The sequence below is a fragment of the Pan paniscus genome, chromosome 4 (genome assembly GCF_029289425.2).
Source record: "Pan paniscus chromosome 4, NHGRI_mPanPan1-v2.0_pri, whole genome shotgun sequence".
Taxonomy (NCBI): Eukaryota; Metazoa; Chordata; class Mammalia; order Primates; family Hominidae; genus Pan; species Pan paniscus.
The window spans coordinates 36,278,490-36,301,876 of NC_073253.2; the positions used below are offsets into that span (position 1 = coordinate 36,278,490).

The 23,387-nt window shown below is 39.1% G+C and overlaps 1 protein-coding gene across 2 annotated transcripts in view; it reads left to right on the forward strand.

Moving 5' to 3' along the window:
- Nucleotides 1-23,387, forward strand: part of DMGDH (dimethylglycine dehydrogenase) — a 72,442-nt gene that overhangs the window by 42,554 nt on the left and 6,501 nt on the right. Inside the window, exons 13-15 of one of the 2 annotated variants that reach the window (XM_003805049.5) lie at nt 262-419; nt 2,509-2,568; nt 21,440-21,574. In XM_003805049.5, coding sequence (XP_003805097.1) covers nt 262-419; nt 2,509-2,568; nt 21,440-21,574 — 353 coding nt within the window. Of the gene's footprint in view, nt 1-261; nt 420-2,508; nt 2,569-5,154; nt 6,167-21,439; nt 21,575-23,387 lie in introns of those variants that run through there. The other variant, XM_063604199.1, reaches the window with a different exon arrangement.

The following is a 23,387-nucleotide window of genomic DNA, read 5'->3' on the forward strand; positions in this document are numbered from 1 at the left end:
AGTCTTTCTGTGTCATGACAAGAGGTGTCCTGCATACCACCATCTACATGGGAGTCAGGATCGGCACAAATGCATCTGTGATATGGTGGGCTTCTTTGCAGTGGGGTCTTGTAACTTTTTGTGAGCTGGTCTTTTTAGAGACTGACAATGTCTGTGTTGCATAAGTGGAATTTCTCCTGCTTTTATGTGTTCTAGCTAATGCACATTAGATCTAGTGATCATTGTTCTTGCCGTGCTGCGGCACCTGTGGGTTTATTTCAGGTGAGCTGGGTTGGGAGCTGTATCACAGAAGAGAAGATTCTGTGGCGCTGTATGACGCTATCATGAATGCAGGCCAAGAGGAGGGAATCGACAATTTTGGAACCTATGCCATGAATGCCTTACGCCTGGAGAAAGCCTTCAGAGCCTGGGGGTTAGAGGTTTGAAATGCTAGCATCTTTATTAACATTTTATGTTTATTTATCTCATTTTTATATAAGGGCTGGTTTGAACTGCAATAACATTGGTTTTGGCTGTAAGAGAAATTACATATCATTAGATAACTTTATTTCATTAGGGGAAGAGGTTTTTCTCCTTAATTTCTCAAGTGAAAGTTCAGTGGAATTCTGACATATGTTTATTTTGCCTTAATTCATCCTAGTTGGCTGACAGCCCTAGATAACCGTCTTGGACTTTGGGGAGCCGGCTTGCCTCATGGGATTAGAGTAACACTTTTCAAAATCTCTCCTCTGTCATTTTGCCCGTCTTCATTTTCTTCTTATCTTGTACCTTTTGGTGAATTAACACTCCTTTCTGAGGGGCAGGGTTGATGGTCCAGAATGTGGTGGTCCAGCCTTCCTCCACCATTAATAATGGTTATTAAGAGTTTCTATTTGTATAGTGCTTTAACCATTTACATATTTTCATATGCATGATTTCATTTTCCTTCTCAACTCTCCATTACCTCTATTTTACACATAATAACACTGAGACTTAGAGAACCACTTGGTCCAGATTACCTAGTAAGTGGCCAGCCTGTGGTTTAAACTCTGTTCTCCTACTTTATTTCCAATATGGCAGGCTATCCCTGGACCCATTCACTAGTTCAGATTCGGTAGTTGTTTCTTTGGAAGACACTTAGGTTTTAGGCCTGAAAGGTAAGATAAGGGATAGTGGTAAAAGATGGACTCAGAGCAGGGACTCTTGGGTTTGAATTTTTCCTCCACCACGCACCAGCTATCTGGCCTAACCCTCCAGAACTTCTGTTTACTTTTCTAAAAAATGGATTTTTTTATGCTACAGAATTATCATAGATAGTAGAGAGAGTCTAGGAAGTGCCAAGCACATAATAAAGTGCATTTGATTGAAGGGGAGAGTGTGTTTCAAAGCCCAGGCAGAGACCCAAGGGCATTTAGAGTACGCAGAAGCAAGTGGGCAAGCTCTCCACGAGAGGTCCCCTATTAGGGGATTCTCTAGCTACAACTGGGGACTGAGGCGAGGCTAGGCGCAGGGACAGAAACGGAGGACAGCGCGGTCCCCACACTCTCCGAGGAATGAAGCAGCAGGAGCAGCCCTTTGGGAGTCAGACATTTCTCCATCCTCCTGCCTTTTATTTTCTCAGATTTCCTCTCCCTGCGACCTCCTCTGGAGAGCTTTTCTCCTTCTCCCGTCCCTCCGATTTCCCAGCAGTGCCAGAGCGCCCTCTAGTGTTGGTACTGCAATCCTCTGTGCTTCATTTTTATTTTTTTCTTTGAAGAAATTCTGAAATTTTGAACAGATAAATATAATTTTAGAATAGCTCAAATTGATTAAGAAATATGAGGCAACGTTTTACGTCATATAAAACAAGCGTACTTTCATTTGGTTTATGCAGGTGCTGTGTTGCTTTAAAAGTTTGACTACTTGTAGGGGGTTTAGACTTGTTCTCTCACTGCGAAGAAAACAACAAAACAAAGAAAGAAAAAAACCATTAACTTCAGGTCTATTACCAAATATTGGCGTTAGCCCTGACTTGGTAGCTATTACAGTGACTTGGCCACATTTGAAGAGATACAGATTCAAACTCTGCTTATTCCTTTCTCCTCTCCTGAACTCTATCAGCCACCTTCCTACTATCTGCTTTCCCTCCACCTTACCCTGATTCTTGGTGAATTGTAAGATAAGTAAATTGTTTAATAACTTTTCAAAACGTAGTTATGTAAAATTATTGCAGAAAAGCATGTGAAAATCTTGTTTCTAGAAGAAACATCACGTACATTCCCTCAGATGTGTATTAAAATGGGAGAGCTGTGGAAACACAGTGAATTTTAGTTTCTATATTTGTTATATTCAAATGACCAGTTTTGCTGAAAGGCTACATCGAATTTTGGATTAAAAAATTGTTTTCAAAACCGGTCTATAGTTTGCCTTTCTTTAGAATCTGTGTTGAAAAATCAAAAAGTGTTCTTTCTCCTAAAAACAAATATGAAAGTGATGTTACCAAAATGACTTGCACTCATCTAAGATTTAAAATGTGTGTTTCCTTTTTAGATGAACTGTGATACAAATCCTTTGGAAGCTGGACTGGAATATTTTGTGAAGTTAAATAAGGTATGTTTACATTCCAAAGTGTGCTTGAAGTAAATCTTAACATTATGATGCTATTTTGTGACAGAGCCATTCTTTAAAATTTAACCAAGTATGGATTATAGGAGAAACAAGGTGAACATAAATACTAGCATTGCTCAATTGTGTCATATTACTCTTTTGTCAACATTTGCTTAGTTCAAACTATTGGAGTGTGCTTACAGATTTAAGATAGCAGAATCCAGCATCTTTAAGGGCTAAATCTAAATTCTAAGATAAAAATTAGTAAGGATAAGAAGATTATCTGTCAGATTCTAGTAGACATTTATGTTGGAAGTGCGCCATGTTGCGTATTTTGCAGTAACTCCCGGTGACTTGGGAAATTGCACATTAGCTGATCAAACATACTGCATTCATTGATCCTTCTGGATACTCACAGTGTGGAGCAGCCTCACTTCAGCATATCTGTCCATCTGCTTGTCAAGCATCTTTGTGTGTAACTGCAACATCTGAATATAAGCAAATAACACGTTTCAAACATTTTCGGCATAAAATGGATATTAACTGAGAAGCTAATACAAGCCCAAATAATCATAACCGATAAGACACTCCAAAGGGAACTCCTACATCAGTGGTTCTTAAAATGTAGCCTTCAGACTAACAGCATCAGCCTCATTGGGAGCTTGTTAGAAATGCTAATTCTCAGGTCCCACCCTAGAACTACTAAATCAGAATCTCTGGGAGTCAGGCCAACAAATCTGTTTTAACAACCCCTGCAGGGGATTCTGATGCATCTAGGGTTTGAGAAGCATTACTCTAAATAATTATAGTGGAAAAGCATATCATGAGGCCAATTTATTACAGCCAAGCTCATCTGTACAAGCCTTACAAATATAAATGAGGTTACTCCATTGAGCAGTGCCTAAGAGTTATAATAAAAGAACTTAATAGAGCTGTGGTGAGTGGTAGTATTGAAGAATAAGGGCAGCAGCGACTACTGTTTAGGATGTTTGTTAGAACTCCAAAAATAAAATGTCCTACCTTAGATGGTTATAAACTAAAGACTGATTTCCCATCCTGTGGAAATACGTGAATACATGTATATGACTCAATCAGGCCAAGGAAACCTTTTTCATGACCCTGCTTCGGTTCCCAAATTCTGAGCTATAATATTAACATAAAACATGTGTATTTATAGTATGAGATTTTAGGAAAACGAACCTCCTAAAGGGTTTTAAAGGGAATATCTTTCTGTACATTCTCCCCATGGCTTTTATTTTTATGATGTACCATCTGCCTCCAGACCAGAGAAAGCAGGTGCTTGGAATTTGGGCAGACCCTAGCAGCAGATTGCTCCCTCTGATAGCAGAAGCCTTACTTTAGCTGTTTCAAATAAGGTTAAAAATGGCCCAACTCTTGAAAGTGCTAAATTTCTGTTGTTGGTCACCAGTAGGTAGATAGATAACTGATTCTTTTGCTTCAGTGTTCGGATATTATTGTTTGGGGATAAGGCATAGATAAATAATCCCTTCGTATTGAAATGGGATTTTCAAATATCTTTTATGATTATTAGCAGGGGTGGATTGTGTCTTTGTTAGTTAAGTTATACAGCCAAATAACCAAAGCTCATCTCAGAACGTAGTTAGTTGTTTAGCAGATACTAATTTTTATTTCTGGCATGTTTTTATAATTTCTGAATTGTTGTTTCTCATTCAAGTGTCACAAAGTTAATTCCTAATGATTTTATAGGGTAAAGGTCCTTGTAGCCCAAGGACCTGGCCCCCAACTGAGCCAGTCTTTTTCAATTACGTCAATTCAAGTGGCTAGTTGGTATTAACCTACTCATAATGATGCTTGCTAATCTCCAAGACAGGTGAATAGATTAGATCAACTTTGGTGGTTTCGTAGCAGTCTATAATGTGAAACGGATTCCTGGAAACCTTATTAACATTACAAACTAAACTTTGTAACTTGACCATTCAAGTCCTGTGCCTAAAAACCAAAATGTTACCCAAACTAGCTTCATACAACATTTTAAATACTGTAAGCCTATATTGCTTCGGAAAATCGATGCTATAGGAGAACAGAAGCAACAGCTAATACAGAGAGATATTTATATTTGATACCAAAACAAACGCAGCAAAAACCCTGGCATTTTACAATTGTTTGAAATCAGTTATTTCTTTCCCTTCAGAGCAAACATTTAGAATTCTCTGGTTGGCCCTTAGGCATTTACACTATGATCGTTTAAGCCATAATGTGAAGAAAAGGTAGAAGCTGACTGTGTCAGAGCTAGATGGGTCCCTGGGGATCAGCTGGTACTCCCCTCCCCCATCTGAAGCAGAGGAAACTGAAGCACAGAGAGGGAAAGTGACCTGGGGGAGGCCATTGCTTTAGCTTAGGTCGAACGCCACCCTCTGACCTCATCGTGGAGCTTTCCCACCCACCACTTTTCCCCACAAAGTCCTTTTCCACAGTGGGCTTATCAGACTTGAAAGACTGCCCAAGAATTTCTCTCTCTGGTAACATATTATTTGTATGGACTACCTTTTATTAATAGACACTTCCCCCACATGTTTTTGCTGTAACTAATTTTGTGTTTTATGATAGGATCAGAATAGCTGCTTTGCCTATTTTAAGGAGGAAAATGGCTGGGTGAGCAAATGGGCCATCAGGCCTTATTAGGGTGAATCGTGTTCTTGTCAAAACCTGTAAGCAAGTAGGGAAAAGAACAATGGAGTACTGAAGAACTCTTTCATCACAAAGGGAGACGGCGCAGTGGCCCTTGCTTCCTTCCGTCTTGGAGTTGTTCCAGCCTCCTTCCCCTGCTGTTGGCTTATGTGAAGCTGATACACATGTATCATTCATTCATCCGTTCATCTAGTAGACATTTATTAAGTACCGCTGATTAGACACCTTGCTAACCCATAGATCTAAATGTTAAAGATATACTCCTGATGGCTCTCAGATCTCATGAACCTGGAAACAAATAATATTTCAGGAACTAAAGCTGTAGGGATACGTTCTTAGCCGTAATTGTGAAGATAACCCTTCCGCAAGTGGAGGGCTCTCCAGCCGCATACAACACTGCCATCTTGTGGGAAGTGCTCCGTAGAGCCCTGCCAGGAAGCCTTGACCAAAGCTGCGGTAAAAATAATTGAATCTGTACTTTTAAAATCTTCTTAACTAAAAACGCTTCACCTGAAACAACTCATATCATTGTTCTCAATGGTATTTTTGGTATGTTCCAAAGGAAGTAACTTTTGGGAGGAAAATCAGTAGCCTTTGTTTAGTTGGAGATGGAAGAAATGCATTAATCAAGAGCAAAAGGAAAATCAGCTGCCTTTGGATGGAGTCATAGGTATTCCTGGAATTTTCATTGTGGAAATATTGAATTTTTGTCCATTTCTGGAGAACCTCCACGAAGATTCACAGAGACTCAAGTATTAAACGTAATGTGTTGAAGCACATCAGAAGAATTTGTTTTCTATAATATGTTTCTCCCTCTTTTTCTCACTCTCTCCTTCTCCCTCTCTTTCCCTTTTTCTCTCTCCTTCCCCTCTCTCCCCGTGTAGAGCTTCTAACTAGTAGAAACAGAATAAAATGTAATCTCTATTAAACATAAGTTATAAGACAATGTTGATTCTAGAAAATGCAGGGTCTCTTTTGGAGGAAATATTTAAAGCATAACTGTTCGATAACCAAAAACAAAACAACCCCAAAAAACTGGTAAAGAGGTAAAGCACTTAGCACCAAGCCTTCTACACCCCAGGTATTCAGTAAATATTAGCTATTATTAAAACATCAGAGTGTTAAAAAAACAAAAAAATCAAAGTGGAATTAAACCATTGTTCATAGACAACAAGTTAGAAAGAAATTGTTAATATAGTGGTCAAAGTATCCAATTCTCTTTGGGAAATTTGAGGTAAATGGTAATAAGAATTGAGGAGGCAGAAAATTTTCAGTGATACTTAGCCCTGGCTGGACATTAGAATCATCTGGGGTATGATTCTTTTAAATAATATTTTGCTGTTTAAAATCCCAAGGCCCAGGCTACACCCAAGATCAATTTAAAAAGAAGCTCTTGTAGGGACTCAGGCATCAGTTGTTTTTAATTCCCCAGGTGATTCTGCAGAGATGGAGAATTACTGTTTTCAAGCAAAGATTTTCAGCTGGCTGAACATATTATCCTGAAGAACTAAAAATTACCTGAACTAAAAGAACTAAAAACTACTCAAGTAGTTCTCAAGGTGTGGTCCACAGACCAGCAGCATCACTGTCACCTGGGACCTGCTAGAAAATTCAAATTGTTGAGTACCATCCCAGACCCCCAAAATCAGAAGCTGCCAGGGTGGAGCCCAACTATCTATCTATCTATCGATCTATCTATCTATCTAACTATTTTTATTGAGACGGAGTCTTGCCCTATCGCCCAGGCTGGAGTGCAGTGGTGCAATTTTGGCTCACTACAACCTTCGCCTCCCAGGTTCAAGCAATTCTCTTGCCTCAGCCTCCCCAATAGCTGGTATTACAGGCACCCGCCACCATGCCCGGTTGATTTTTGTATTTTTAGTAGAGACAAGGTTTCACCATGTTGGCCAGGTTGGTCTTGAACTCCTGACCTCAGGTGATCCGCCTGCCTCAGCCTCTCAAAGTGCTAGGATTACAGGCATGAGTCACTGCACTTGGCCCAACAATCAATTCTAATAAGCCCTCCAGGTAGTTTCAATGCAGTTTATTTAAGAACATGGACCTACCCCAAATCAATTAGATTTTCACTAGGTGTAGGGTCCATGGTTCCTTTTTAAAGCTCCACAGGTGATTTTTTTTTTTTTCAACGCAGTGAATATTGAGAACCACTGTTTTAGTTCTTATAACTTCGTACCAACTTCAGTCTTGAAAGTACATAGGAAAGTAGAAAAACATGTGGATTGGTCAGAGGATGGTGCTATAGAACTGTGGTGGAATGGATGTAAATTAATAGATCTAGAGCCTATTCCAGCTAGGCTACAGGTTCGTATTCTGCCCCATATCTTTGTTTTTTCTTTTAGAACTGGGTAGTAAGTGAATTTTTTTTAAGTCACCAAATTCTAGCTGCGTGGCCCAGGAAAGCCATTTAACTTGATTTTAATGCCTGAGATTTTTAATCTGTAAAAGAAGGCTACTTTTGCAAGTCTAAAATCCTATGGAATGCCTCCAACAGAGTGGTTGAAGACATTGGTGCCATGTTATCTTTATGAGCCACATAATTGTGTCATCTGAATTAAGCTATCCTTATTCTGTTACCCATTTTCATTGCTGAGTGATAAGGGGAAGGAGAGGAGAAAGGAGGGGAGGGGAAGAGAAGGAAAGGAAGAGGAAAGAAGTAAAACCTAGCTGAAGTGTAGTTGACCATTCCTGAAACACCTGTCAGGATACATTAAACTAAAGCCATTGAATCATTATTTTCATATATATCCAATTTCTGTTATGAAACAGTACTTTGTTTCTACCCTAAGAGCTGAAATGTGAAGTTTAGCTGACTGCTTTCAAATTTGCATATCCATGGAAACCCAGGTCTAGGAATGAATTGAAATAATTTTTAAGATTGCTTTTATTTTTATTATTATTTTAACAGTGTATTTGAACATGCAATAATTGGCATATTTAAAGTAAGCAATTTGATAAGTTTTAGTACATGATACAGCAGTGAAACCATCACCGCAGTGAAGATAGTAAATCTATCCCTCATCCCCAGGGTGTTCATGCCCCTTTGTGATCCCTACCCGCCACCCTCCCCACAGCCTCACCTACCCCCCAGGCAACAATTTATGTCTGAGACTATAGGTTATTTTGCAATTTTTAGAATAAATGCAAAATCTATAAAAATGGAATCGTAGAGTATATGCTTTTTTTGTGTGTTAATTCTTTCCCTCGGCATAACTTGAGAGTCATTTGTGTTGTTATGTTTATTAATAGATCATTCCCAGTGGCATCTCATACCTGTAATCCCAGCACTTTGGGAGGTGGAGGTGGAAGGATCGCCTCAACCCAGGTTTGAAACCAGACTGGGCAACATAGTGAGACTTCCGTCTCCACAAAAAATTAGCCGGGCATGGTGACGCATGCCTGTAGTCGTAGCTACTTGAGAGGCTGAGGAAGGAGGACTGCTTGAGCCTGGGAGGTCAAGGCTGCAGTGAGTCATGTTTGTGCCACTGCACTCCAGCCAGGGCAACTGAGCAAGGCTCTGCCTCAAAAAAAATAATAATTCCCTTTTATAGCAAGTAGTATTCCATTGTATGGATATACTACAATTTGTTTATGTACTCACTCATTGATAAATATTTGAGATGTTTCCAGTTTAGGGCTATTACAAATAAAACTCCAGTAGTCTCTTGGTATACCTGGAGGATTGGTTCTATGACTGCCCAAGGGTACCAAAATTTGCTTGAAGTCCGGCAGTTTGTCTGTGGAAACTGCCTATAGAAAAAGTTGGGTTTTGCATCCTGCAAATACTGTCTTTTTGATCTGCTTGGTTGAAAAAAATGCACATATAAGTGGACCCGTGCAGTTCAAACCTGAGTTGTTCAAAAGTCAGCTGACACTGTGAACGTTTGTGTACAAGTATTTGTATGAACATAGGCTTTCTTTTCCCTAGGTAAATACCTAGGAGTGAAATGACTGAATAAAATGAAAGTGTATGGTAACTTTGTAAGAAACCGTTTTGCCAAGCTGTGTGCCATTTGATATATTATAGTCCTACCAGCAGTATGTGAAGTTCCAGCTCCTCTACATCCTTGTCAAATACTTTTCATGGTCAGTCTTTTTAACTTTAGCTATTCTAAGAGATATGTAGTGATGTCTCATGATGGTTTTAATTTATTTCCTTAATGTCAAATGATGTTGGACATTTTTTGATGTGCCTCCCTGCCATTTCTATATCTTTTTTTGTGAAATGTCTGGTTAAATCTCTTACCTAGGGTTTGTTTTTTTAATTGAGTTTTTAAAGTGCTTTCTGTATTCTTTATCAGATACATGCTTTGCAAATTTTTTTTCAGATGTCTTGACTTTTCATTTGTCTCATTGTGTCTTTCAAAGAGCCATTTTTAATTTTTGAATTTTAAAGTTCTTATCAATTGTTCTTTTATGAATCATGCTTTTGGTTCATATCTAGGAAATCTTTGCCTAATCCAAAGTCATAAAGATTTTCTGCTATGTTTTCTTCTAGAAGTTTTATTATTTTACTTTTTACATTTAGGTCTATGATCCATTTTTAGTTGATCTTGTATCTGGTACGAGGTATGGACTGAAGTTTTATTTATTTGTACTTGGATAACCAATTGCTTTCAGCACCATTTGTTGAAAAGACTATATATTCTGAATTTCATTGCCTTTATATCTTCGTCAGTATGTTTATATCTTTGTCCATTTGTTTGTAGGTCTATTTCTGGACTCTGTTGTATTCTGTATATCTGTTTGTCTTTCCAAATGCCAATACTACAGTGTCTTGATTACTGTTGCTCAAATAAGGTTGTGATAGCCCTGCAACTTTGTTCTCTTTTTTAAAGCTGTTTTGGCTATTCTAGGTCCTTTGAATTTCATTAATTTTAGAATCAGCTTGTCGATGTGTACCAAAAAACCTGCTAGACTTTATTGGAATTGCATTTTATCTACAGGTCAATTCAAGTATTCCAATTCATGAACAAGTTCCATCTCTCCATTTATTCAGGTCATCTTTTATTTCTGTCAGAAATGTTTTATAGTTTTCAGTATACAGGTCTTACATATCTTTTAACATATTTATCCTTAAGTATTTCATGTTTTGATACTGTTGTAGATGGTATTTTTAATTTCAATTTTCAGTTGTTTATTGCCAAAATATAGAAATACAATTGGTCTTATATGTTGATCTTATATTTTGGAACTTTGCTCAATCTGCTTAGTGGTTCTAGTAGCATTTTTGTAGATTCCATTGGATTGTCACATGGACAATCATGTTGTATAAAAATAGAGCTTTTCTTTGTCTTTTCTAATTTGGATATCTTTTATTTCTTTTTCTTGCCTTATATTCTTTTTTTTTTTTTGACGGAGTCTCACTCTGTCTCCAGGCTGGAGTGCAGTTGCGCGATCTTGGCTCACTGCAACTTCTGCCTCCTGGGTTCAAGCGATTCTTCTGCCTCAGCCTCCCAAGTAGCTGGGACTACAGGCATGTGCCACCACGCCCAGCTAATTTTTTTTTGTATTTTTTTAGTAGAGACGGGGTTTCACCATGTTGGCCAAGATGAGCTTGCCTTATATTCTTGCCTGGAAGTTCTTTATCAAGTTGAAGACATTTGCTTCTATTCCTAGTGTTAACATTTTTTAAAAAGATCAGGAATAGACATTGGATTTTAGCAAATGATTTTCCACATCTACTGAGATAATCATTTTGTATGTTTTACTTTGTTATATGGTTTATTACATTTATTAATTTTCTAACATTGTGCCAACCTTTTATTTTTAGGATAAAACCCACTTGGTGATGATATATCATCTTTTAAAACATCATTGGATTTTACTGGATAATTTTTTAAAATTTTGCAGCTATATTCTCCTTACAGCACTTAGAGCTTGCCATTATTTTGTTTATTTTTCCTGTTTTTCTTTTGAACAGAATGTAAGCTTCCTGAGTACAGGTGCTGGCAATACAGCATATGTTTTGTTTATGATTTTTATCCCCAACACCCAGCTCAGGGCTGGCACATAGCAGATGCCCAGTAAATATTTTGTTGTTGAAAGTAATGTCAAAAGATGATACTTGAAAAGTTCTGGGCCCTCATTATGAAGGGTCTCATGTGCCAAGCTAAGGAATTTGGAGTGTATCCTGGAGAACCTGGGGAGTGACCCAAGAATTTTGAGTAAGGAGTCACACTCTAGTGATGGGAAACAGATTAAAAGTGAGTTCGTCTGGTGACTGGGAGATCATTCTCCTAATTATCAAATAAATCCAGTGGAGAGAAGGCGAAGGCTTCAACTAAAGCAGTGGCCATAGGATGGAGAAGAAAGAGCAATGAGTGCTATTTAGAAGGAAGGGTGGATACCTCATGAGGGACTGCATGTGAAGGGGTGAGAGGAGGATGTTAATGAACTGTGGATTAACTAGGAAACACGGGTGGAGGGGTGTGGGTGGGAAATTGGCAGGACTTGGGTTGGAGGACTCTGGGGTAGCCAAGCAGAGAGTCCCAGAAGGCATCTGAGCATGTGGGTTTGGAGAGCTTAGCTCTGGAAGTATGGCTTTGGACCCTTCAGATATAGGTGGTCATTGAGGCAGGTGAGTGTTGAGAATCCGTTTTCTATAGCACTCTGCGCTTGCCTCTGCCCTGGTACTGACCACGCCTTATATTCCTGGCCACCTCCTCAACTTTGAGGACAGAGGCCAAGAATCCTTAGCCTCACCCCTGTGTCTGATTACTAGTGAGGGCTCTGTAAATATTTGTTGAAGGGTTTGAATTGTGACTCTGACATTTACTGATTCTGACTAGATGTATTCCTTAATCTATGAGCATTTCAGTTTTCTCATCTGTAAAATGAAGAAAATGTTCACTCCATAAATTTGTCCTAAGTATTAGATGAGATAAAGAACATTTGGTACCTCACTAAGTGTTAGTTCCTTTCCATATTATTGATTTGAATCTAAATAAGTCATTTAGAGTAAAGGAACTATACATGAAATCCTTTTTCTTTTTTTAAGATCCCAGTAAGGAAGATCTTGGGTCCCTATTGAGGCCTCGTTTCTTCATGCTTTTAAAATTTCCTTCGATTATTATTTACTTTGCATTTAGGCTTAAGTGCTATACTTAAAATATCAAATGGGCAATTGTTCTTCACTCTACTCTAGAGAGATGAAATCTATTATGAAAACTCTATATTATAGTTGTTGGCCAAAGCACTTAAACATAAATCTGATAAAGCCACAGGTCCATTTCACAGTTTTCCTTTGAATCATTAGATTAAAAAAGCGAAAAATTAAGTGTTCTCTTTAACATCAAATCTAGTAAGATTTAATATTAAAGACATGTAATTGGGGCTTTAGTTTTGAAAATCTAGTTTGATTTGAATGCTAATTAGCCTGATTACTTGCCTGGCTTAGGAACTATATTTTAGTTATTTTCCCAGGTTTCTATTTTATCCCCCTTTTTTAGTGAATATGGTTCCTGTTCTAGTAATATTAAAGACTTTTGAGAAGGAATTTTAACTGGTCAGTAATTTTGGTTAGAAAAATGCTATATGAGTGCTTTCTTTTAAATTGCTAAGGGCAGAGAATGAAAACTACCTGTATGTGGGAGTGATATGATTTGGATCTGTGTCTGCACCAAATCTCATGCCAAATTGTAATCCCCAATGTTGGAGGTGGAGCCTGGTGGGAGGTGATTGGATCATGGGGGTGGTTTCTCATGAATGATTTAGCAACATCCCCTTTGGTACTGTCCTCACAATAGTGAGTGAGTTCTCATGAGATCTAATTGTTTAAAAGTATCTAGCACCTCCCTCCTGTCTCTTGCTCCTGCTCCTGCCATGTAAGACATGCCAGCTCCCCCTTTGCCTTCTGCCATGATCGTAAGTTCCCTGAGACCTCCCCAGAAGCCAAGCAGATGCCCACATCTTGCTTCCTGTATAGTCTACAGAACTGTGAGCCAATTAAATCTATTTTCTTTATAAATTACCCAGTCTCAGGCATTTCTTTATAGCAGCGAGAGAACAGACTAATACAGAAAAGTGCTACAGAGGAGTGGGATATTGCTATAAAGATACCTGAAAACGTGGAAGCAGCTTTGGAACTGGGTAATGGGCAGAGGTTAGAAGGATGTGGAGGGCTCAGAAGAAGACAGGAAGATGAGAGAAGGTTTGAAACTCCCTAGAGATGTGTTGAATCGTTGTGACTTAAATGCTGATAGTGATATGGACAGAGATGGCCAAACTGAGGAGGTCTCAGATGGAAATGAAGAACTTATTGGGAATGGGAATAAAGGTCACTTTTGTTATGCCTTAGCAAATAACATGGCTGCATTGTGCTCCTGCCCTAGGGATCTATGGATCTTAGAAACTGAGACTGATGATTTAGAGTATCTAGTGGAAGAAATTTCTAAGCAGCAAAGCATTCAAGATGTGGCCTGGCTACTTCTGACAGTCAATGCTCATGTGTGTGAACAAAGAAATGACCTGAAGTTGGAACTTATATTTAAAGGGGAAGCAGAGTATAAAAGTTTGGAAAATGTGCAACCTGACCATGTAGTAGAAAAGAAAAGCCCATTTTTTTGGGGAGGAATTCAAGCAGGCTGCAGACATTTGCATAAGTAAAAAGGAGCCAAGTGCTGATAACCAAAACACTGGGGAAAAAGGTCTCGAAGGCATTTCAGAGACCTTCACAACAACCCCTATCATCACAGCCCCAGAGGCCTAAGAGGAATGAATGTTTTGTGGGCCAGGCCCAAGGCCCCACTGCCCTGCATGGCACTGGGACACTGCTCCCTGCATCCCAGCTGCTCCAGCTCTAGCTGTGACTCAAATGGGCCCTAGTAAAGCTTAGGCTGCTGCTACAGAGGGTGCAAGCCATAAGCCTTGGCAGCTTCCACATGATATTAAGCCTGTGGGTGCACAAAGTGCAAGAGTTGAGGCTTGGGAGCCTCCACCTAAATTTCAGAAGATGTATGGAAATGCCTGGATGTCCAAGTAGAAGCCTGCTGCAAGGGTGGAGTCCTCATGGAGAACGTCTACCTAAGACAGTGTAGAGGGGAAATGTGGGGTTGGAGCCCCCACACAGAGTCCCCACTGGGGCACTGCCTAGTGGAGCTGTGAGAAGAGAGCCACCATCATCTAGACCCTAGAATGGTAGACCCACCAGCAGCTTGCACCCTCAGCCTGCAAAAGCTGCAGGCATTCAACACCAGCCCATGAGAGCAGTTACGGTGGCTGAACCCTGCAAAGCCACAGAAGCATAATTGCCCAAAGCTTTTGGGCACACCAGTGTGCCCTGGATGTGAGATATGGAGTCAAAGGAGATTATTTTGGAGCCTTAAGATTTAATGACTTCCCTGCTGGGTTTCTGACTTCTGTGGGGCTTATAGCTCCTTTCTTTTGGCTGATGTTTCCTTTTTGGAAAGGGAATGTTTACCCAGTGCTTGTATCCCCATTGTATCTTAGAGGTAACTAACTTGTTTTTGATTTTACAGGCTCATAGGCAGAAGGGACTAGCCTTGTCTCAGATGAGACTTTGGACTTTGGACTTTTGAGTTAATGCTGAAATGAGCTAAGACTTTGGGGAACTCTGGGAAGGCATGATTATAGTTTGCAATATAAGAAGGATGTGAGATTTTGGGGTCAGAGGTGTAATGATATGGTTTGTATCTGTTTCCCCACCAAATCTCATGTTGAATTGTAATCCCCAATGTTGGAGGTGGAGCCTGATGAAAGGTGATTGGATCATGGGGGCAGATTTCTCATGACTGGTTTAGCACAATCCCCCTTGGTACTGTCCTCACAATAGTGAGTGAGTTCTTATGAGATCTGGTCATATAAAAGTGAGTAACATCTTTCTGCACTCTATCTCTTGCTCCTTCTCCGGCCATGTGAAGTACTGCTCCCCCTTTGCCTTCCACCATGATTCTAACTTTGCTTGCTAAGGTCTCCTCAGAAGCCAAGCAGATGCCAGCATCATGCTTCCTGTACAGCCTGCAGAACTATGAGCCAATTAAATCTCTTTTCTTTATATATTACCCAGTCTCAGGTATTTCTTTATAGCAATGCAAGAGCAGACTAATACAGAGAATATTCATTTTCTAGCCAATAATAACCAACTTAGTTGCTAAACTAATAATTTAAAATTTTGCTATCAAGGAGATGTTGAAATTGTGGTTATTGTTAACTTATGTGGAATGTTAAGAAGCTCTGAATAGTGGAAAAGGAACCAAGAGTTGAGAAGCTTGGGTTTAAGGTTTGGTGCTAACTCACTTTGTTGCTGCTGGCAAGATCCATAATTTTGTAGGGCTTTAGTTTTCTCATATGGAAAATGAGTTTGGACTAAGTTTTCTGCTTGCTTTAAGACTCCTGTGATTCTAAGTCTGTAAATATGAAATGAATAATGCTGTAATTTGTCTATTATGGGGGTTGGGGATGTTAAATGAATTCATTCCCCCAAATGAATGAATCCAGTTTATGGCTTTATTATAAGTTTCCTGAGGCATAAACAGTGTCACAGGTGCACAGGGTACTGCACAACTGAGTGAAGAAAGTTCAGATTGTCATAGACTGTAGGTGAGTGATGGCCATAGGCTTTGCAATGGGATTCCCACCCAGATTGCTTTAAATGATGATCCAAAATCCATTCTAAATGAGAAGCTTTTCAGGAAAGTATTGAAGGATAGTGGCACAGCCTGTCATCTGGATTTCCATCTCCACTCTGCCACTTACAGTAGCTGATGACCACAGTCTCTGCAGCCCTTCCCCGACTATAAGACACAGTAGCCTGATTCCACAACCAGTGCTGTGCCTGATTCCCAAGGAAGCTTTACTGGGACAGAGGATGTTACACGGATTCCCTCATGTCTCTAGAACTTTCTATGAGGGTGTAAAAAATCACAAAAGTTTTATAAATTTAAAACAAAGAATAACATGTGGAGGCAGAAATGCAAACAAACAGAAGCTATGATAGAGGTATGGACAGTGGGGGCTCAAAGAAGAATATGACTCAATTCTACCTGGGGTGGCAGAGTGGGGCTGGGGACAGCATTCCATCATCACCAATTGTATAGAGAAGTTGCTTGAGCTGAGTTTTGAAAGATGAGTAGATTTTGACTGATACAAAATCAATCAAAAAATTGATGACTTCTTTGGATTTTCTGATGGGTTTTTGACTCCATATAGATGGAAAAGAAAAGGTCCAAGACTGTATTTTCATAATCTCTCCCCAATGTCTTATAGCCCACTACCCTGACTCTCCATATCAGACCCTGCCTACCGTGCTGCTGTCAAATTTGATTTTAACTACATATCTGAGAGCTCTCCATTGCCCTAAGAATCACAACCAAAAATATACTGATTTACTTTCTTTCATTTACATGTGCTTTTAGGTAATATGGTTCCTTTAATAGAGCTAATGAGAGATGAGTAATTATATTTCACTTAAAAATCTACTTAATGTTTTCATATAGGTAGATATTATATTTAGTATGTATTACAGATGGATGTTTTAATGACTCATATTGCTATTTAAAATTAATAAATTTTAAAAACACAAGCCAAGACTATTTTTAGGCTACAGTCTCAGTGTTCCAGAAATTTATACATTTTTCAAAGATATTAATAGCTATTTATATAGTTAATTTGGCAATGACTTATTAAAGAAATATACTTCTGTTCTTGGGTCATCCTGAAAGCACCTATTTTAATTACAGCATTAACCTTCAGACACATTTTCCTCTCATTTATAATTAATAATTGTATAGTACAGTAAAATCTATAATCTTGGGAGCAAAGCCAAGTAAAATGAAAATGAAATGCTGTCACTTTACTTAAATCTTCCTAAGTCAGGAGCCTTGTTGGTTTGAGACAGGGGGATTGTGCCAATGGGCAGGTGCAGCCTCCTGTCTGTACTTATGGCACTTATTGAAGTGTTCCAGCTGGGTGCGGTGGCTCACACCTGTAATCCCAGCACTTTGGGAGGCTGAGGTAAGCAGATTATCTGAGGTCAGGAGTTCAAGACCAGCCTGGCCAACATGGCAAAAACCCATCTCTATCCAAAATACAGAAATTAGCAAGGCCTGGTGGTGTGTGCCTGGTCCCAGCTACTCAGGAGGCTGAGGCAAGAGAGTTGCTTGAACCCAGGAGGTGGAGGTTGCAGTGAGCCAAGATTGTGACCACTGCACTCCAGCCTGGGTGACAGAGAGAGATTCTGTCTCAAAAAAAAAAAAAAAAAAAGAAAGAAGAGAAAAGAAAAGAAAAAAGAAAGTAAGTGTTTCTTACTTTCAATGAGATTTTTGCTGTTGTTTTTGTTAGAATATGTTTTATTTCATGTCTGAGGATGCAATTACTGAAAAGACCTAATTCCTAATTTAGGGATATACAAATACAGATATCAAATTGCATTAATATTAACATTCTGAATGTTTTCAGATACTTTTACATAGTACACAAATATTATTTTGTAGTAAATTCATTCAAAATAGGTTCCGGCCACCTAAAAGAAATTTAAAAGAAACATTCTTTATTTAGAGTATTTAAAGCACTTTATTTAGAGTGCTTTCTAATGATAGACTCCAGGCACAGGCATTTAAAAAAATATGGATAAAATCTAAAGGTGCAGGTTTATCTCGTCATGTAACTGAGCTTCAGTTTAGTCTTTCATAAACTGGGGATTAAAATATCCATCTTAAAGTGTTGTCATGAGGATTAAATGAGCTCTTGAATGTGAAGCCATCATTTTAGTATGTGACACAGCAAGGGCATAAGAAATTGTAAATGTTACTGATTAATATTTTATTATTTTTTAAACTGAATTTACTACTCTATTTTTTTTTCTAGAGAAAGTTTTTGCCCACTCTCCCCCCACCTTTCCTGTTTCCCTCATGGTTAGCTAATACCTGATGTTCCTTCTTAGCCTTTGGTAAAATTGTGAATTTGACAAAGGTAGAGTTAGTCTCCTTTTCCAGCACATCTCAACCCTCGCCTAGCTCTGCCCCAATAGCTCTCATCCAGCACCCCCAGCTGGTCATGGCCAGCTTCCACCACATCGCCTCCAGAGGTGTAGCAGATATTGATTTAAGTGGCTCCATTAGGGCTGTTCAGAGTAGGCGAAATGAACAGGGCTAGGCCTCCTGAGATCTTGGTTCTTAACCAGTTTGTTGATTGCCTGTCTTTGACTGAGTTAATGCACTGCTCTTGGACTCCACATCCAGCATCTGTGGGGTGTTTTTGTGTAGATCAAATTATAATATAAGTACAGACACTTTTGGGAAAGGCTGTACAGACAGTAGTTTTATGAAACCTACTCGTCTTTCAAAACCCAACTCAAAGAATGCCCCGATCCCCGCTCTCCCATCCCAGGCGGAACTGGGTCATTTTCTTCCTTGGGACCCCACTGTCCATACCTCTATCAAAGCTTCTATTTGTTTGCATTTCTGCCTCCACATATTAGATATTCTTTGTTTTAGATTTACAAAACTTTTGTGATTTTTACACCCTAGAACACAAGGAACCAACCATGAGTCATATTTCAAAATTTGTATTGCTAATTGATATGCTACTGTGTGTCATGTTCTGCTATGTTTCCAATAATCTCAAATTGTTCTTTTTTTCTGTTAAAACATTGAGGAAAAACATTTTCCTGTTAAAACATTGTTTTCTGTTAAAACATTGAGGAGATGTAGTAATTTCAGGACTGGGCCCAAGATCATGTTCTCTGAAGCTCTGAATACCCGCTGCCTAACACAGTATCTGATATTCAGCAGGGGCTTAACAATAGTTGAATAAATAATTGAAAGAAAATTATTTAATAGGGGACTCAGGAAGATTAAGAACCTTCAAGCTGTAAATGAATCTCTAATGGTAAAGATTCAGATTCCATGATGGTAGGTGAGGAAATAATTTCAGATCTGCTGGCATTCCATAAATCACACCGTATAAGTCAGTTTGGTCACTGACTATTGTTTAAGTGCTTCTCTGCACAATAAGGCATAAAATTTTTTCAGTATAGTTATTGATTCCAACGTAGACAAGAACTCTAAAAAGCACCCCTTGTCATCATTATTCTATGATTGCAAGTCTCCTTTTTAAAAGATAGCAAAAAAAAATGTTGCTGTTATAGAATTCTTTCTTAGATATAGTCATCCCTCTGTGTATGTGGGGGATTGGTTCCAGAACCCCCACATATACCAAAATCTGGGTTTACTCAAGAACCACCAACCCATATATACAAAAAGTCAGCCCCTCCATATACATGGGTTTCAAATCCCACGAATACTGTATTTTCTATTTGTGTTTAGTTGAAAAAAATCCACATGTAAGTGGACCTCCGCAGCTTAAAGTGGTATTGTTCAAGGGTCAACTCTGCCTGTTTTAACTATAGTGAACTTTGGTTTGTTATGACTTGTTATCATGAATTTATCCTGTATATGAATTCAAATGAATCAAGCTCTTCCTGTGACTCCCCACCCCCATTTGTCCTATATTAAATAACACGGGTTCCAATCTTCTTCAAATTTTCATGATCTGGCTTCATAATAAAGCTTTATAGTTGGTTCTTACCATTTGTATCACCCTGGGGAAGGAGAAAGAATTGGATGTTCATTTTGCACATTATTTTAACCTCGGCTAATGGAAACTTTCTCTAACTTCCTGTGTAGGTCAGCAATTTAAAGTTGGATTATCCATAGAAATCATATTTCATTGTAGGTTCATCCTAGAGGTTCTAAACTAGGAAAGGAATGGACTGGGGGGGTCTCAGGTGAGGTTGTGTGAGGACCCCTGCTGCTGCTTCTTTGGAGGTTAAGGGGATTTATTACACTCAGTCCTAAATGTTTCAAGTGCAGAAAGAACTGTGTAAGTCCTAAATGTTAGTGGTGGAGGACATCTTAGGCATGAAATACTCTTTCTTATTGCCAATAAAGAAATTAAAGCTTTTGGTTGTTTCCTTTCTTTGCGTTCAGAGAGTAGTCTGTCTGTGGGAACTGTTTGGAGAATCTTGTTTTCCACATTGTGATCTCTGATTAAATCTCATTCACCATAGATACGATTTATATATCACAAATTTCCCTTCCTTCACATAAGAGATGCTTGTCTAGGCAGAGTATGCAGAAGTCTCATACTAACCTCCCACGGATGTCAGCCCTCCCTCCAGGGCACTCACTCTCAGTGCTCTCTCTTCACCTCTGACTAGTTTATCACACTTACCATGTGTCTCCTGGCATTTGGTTGAGTAGAATTCTATCTCCCTTATTAGCTAAGTGTCTCTGCTGAGGAGTCATTGCTCACCTGTGTGTCCTACTCACAGGTAAGGTGTATTAAGGTGTATTACCAGTAAGTGCGAAGTCTTCCAGTTTGCCTGATTCCTACTTTTTTTTTTTTTTTTTTTTGTAACACATAAGAATGAATTCAAGGTTATCCCTATAACAATGTCGCTCTCATTCCCTTGCATTGATTGCATTGGGAATGGCCCTGAGTGTGCCTATGGGAGTGTATTAGGAATAGGAATGTCATCTGTCATGTGTTGCACGGAAGAAGTAAAAAAAAAAAAAAAAAGGTTGAAAAGCACAGTGTTAGAGAATAAACTCTTTGATAAAAATGTCTGTGTCTAACTCATTTTGTTACCCACACAGGGCCTAGCATTATGCCTCACACATAGTAGGGGCTCAATAAATGGTTTCAGAATGAACTAATGAATGCAATCCAATAGGTAAATACATTCCAGAGTCATTATTCTGAAGAAGCAAAAGAAAAAAAAATACTGCATTTTGGGTTTGTTTTAGCACCATGTTTCAAAAAAGTGAATTTTCTTCAGGTAAAAGACTTCCTATAGGTAGAAATTGAGTTGCACGTTGCTTACCGACAGCCCGTACCACTGTCCAGACCCATTAGACACAAGGGTCACTTTCATAATCCACCATTGCAACATGCCTTATGTTTTTCTGCCTAGGTTTCTTCCTGGTTCTGGTAAATTGTCATCACAAGTTATTACCCTTAAGTCTAACATATTCTGAAGGAATAGGTGGCTGATACTGTCATTTGAGGACTAAGAAATATTTGTCTAGACATTTGATCCAATCTGTATTTTTATTTAATGTGTAATTGGCGAGAAAATAGGAAAGACAAATTTAAATGCTTGCATCTCTAACCTTGTCACGGTGTCTGAGCATTCATTCATCATCATTATCTTGGATTCCTGCAGCCAGCAGACTTCATAGGAAAGCAAGCACTGAAACAGATTAAAGCCAAGGGGCTGAAACGAAGACTGGTCTGCCTCACCTTGGCAACGGATGATGTTGATCCAGAGGGAAATGAAAGCATCTGGTACAATGGCAAGGTGAGTGCTGAGGACCTCACTGCCAGGGGCTGTGGCATCTTCTGCAACAGAAACTCCCCTTGTTCCTATTTCCTCTTAAACCCTTTTGCTATTAATTATTTGTTGGAGGGATGACACGCTTTTGATTTCTGAGCTGACATTCAAAAGACAGAACGCAATTGACTGAAAGGAAAATGAAATGTTGCTCATTTTTGAAAACATAAAATTCTATATATTCTTTTTAAAGAAAACAAACCCAAAGACTTGAAACACACTGGACAATGAGAAGGGTATGATTTAGAGGGTAAATGATCTATTTGCTCACCACATCCATGTCTGTAAATGCAAAAGATGGATTTTATAAAAAATTTGGCATTCTGATTTAACTTTTTATGGATCTTTCAGAAGGAGGCAATTAGCATATTAACAGGGAAAAAATCCAGAAGAAAACATCTATGACAATAGAGGGTAAAACCTTAGAAAATAAAGTGAAAAGTGGAAACCATTTGGTTCTTGAGGAAGAGTAAAATCACCTTCTCATTTTGGAATGTTACTTTTTATTCTTTCTATTTGTATTCAGTAAAACCAGAGTTAGTCAGATAACGTATCAATGGGACTTTATTTTCTCCATTTTTTTCTCCCAAGCTTTCTGCATTCAGTTACTTTCTCCATTTTTTAATTACTATTTGTAAAACCCAATTTTGTTGAAACTGAGTGTGGGTGTGTTTTTCCCGGTGTTAGCAGGCATATGTGGGACACCCAGCTTAGACCATGGGGAGGGAATGGAGCCTTCAAAGCTCATCTAAGCAGCTGTTCCACAATGAACAGGGTCAGCTTGGTCATTACCCAAGACTCAGAGCTTCTGTGCCTGGGTTTTTTTCTTATTCGCTGCAGCCTACTTGATATTTGTTTCCATTTTCTCTATCTCATCAGTAACACAAAGAGTGCTAGAAGTGGAGAAAGCCAGTGGTGTCAAATCACAGCCTTTGGGGCTAAAGCATGGGTCAATTTGACAAAGAACTAACATCTACTGAGTTCTTACTGTATACCAGATATTTTTCATGTGCTCTCCCATTTAACTTTGCAGCACGCCTGTCAGATATATATGATCATTTCCATTTTAAAGATGAGGCTTTGAGGGGCTCAGAAGTAACTTGCTTGAGGTTACGTGGCCAGTGATTGATAGAACTGATCTCCAACCCAGGTCTAGTTTCCAACTTTGAATTTCTGGTCCTTTCTTCTAAGACATGTTGAACACTTCAATTTGATCTCTTTTCTGTCTCTGTTGATGTCCCCCTGTAGTTTCTTAAGAATTTATTTTATTTTTATTTATTTATTTATTTATTTTGAGACAGAGCCTTACTCTGTTGCCCAAGCTGGAGTGCAGTGGCGTGATCTCAGCTCACTGCAACCTCCGCTTCCCGGGTTCAAGTGATTCTCCTGCCTCAGCCTCCCCAGTAGCTGGGTTTACAGGTGCGTGCCACCATGCTTGGCTAATTTTTGTATTTTTAGTAGAGATGGGGTTTCTCCACGTTGCCCAGGCTGGTGTTGATCACCAGCCAGGTGATACACCCACCTTGGCCTCCCGAAGTGCTGGGATTATAGGAATAAGCCACTGCCCCTGGCCTTAAGAATTTAATTCTATACCCACATTCTTGTGCATCTGAGTATCAGGTGGATGTTATTAGAGCCTGTGAAGCCAACTGACTTTTCTCAGATCTCAAGTGCCTTCGCCTGTCTGTAAGCCTGGATGGGCTGACCTCCACTTCCTTCTTAAATTGGGCTGAGTTTGCTCTTCTGTTTGAACTGTTGCTACCTTTCTCCCTATCTCTTC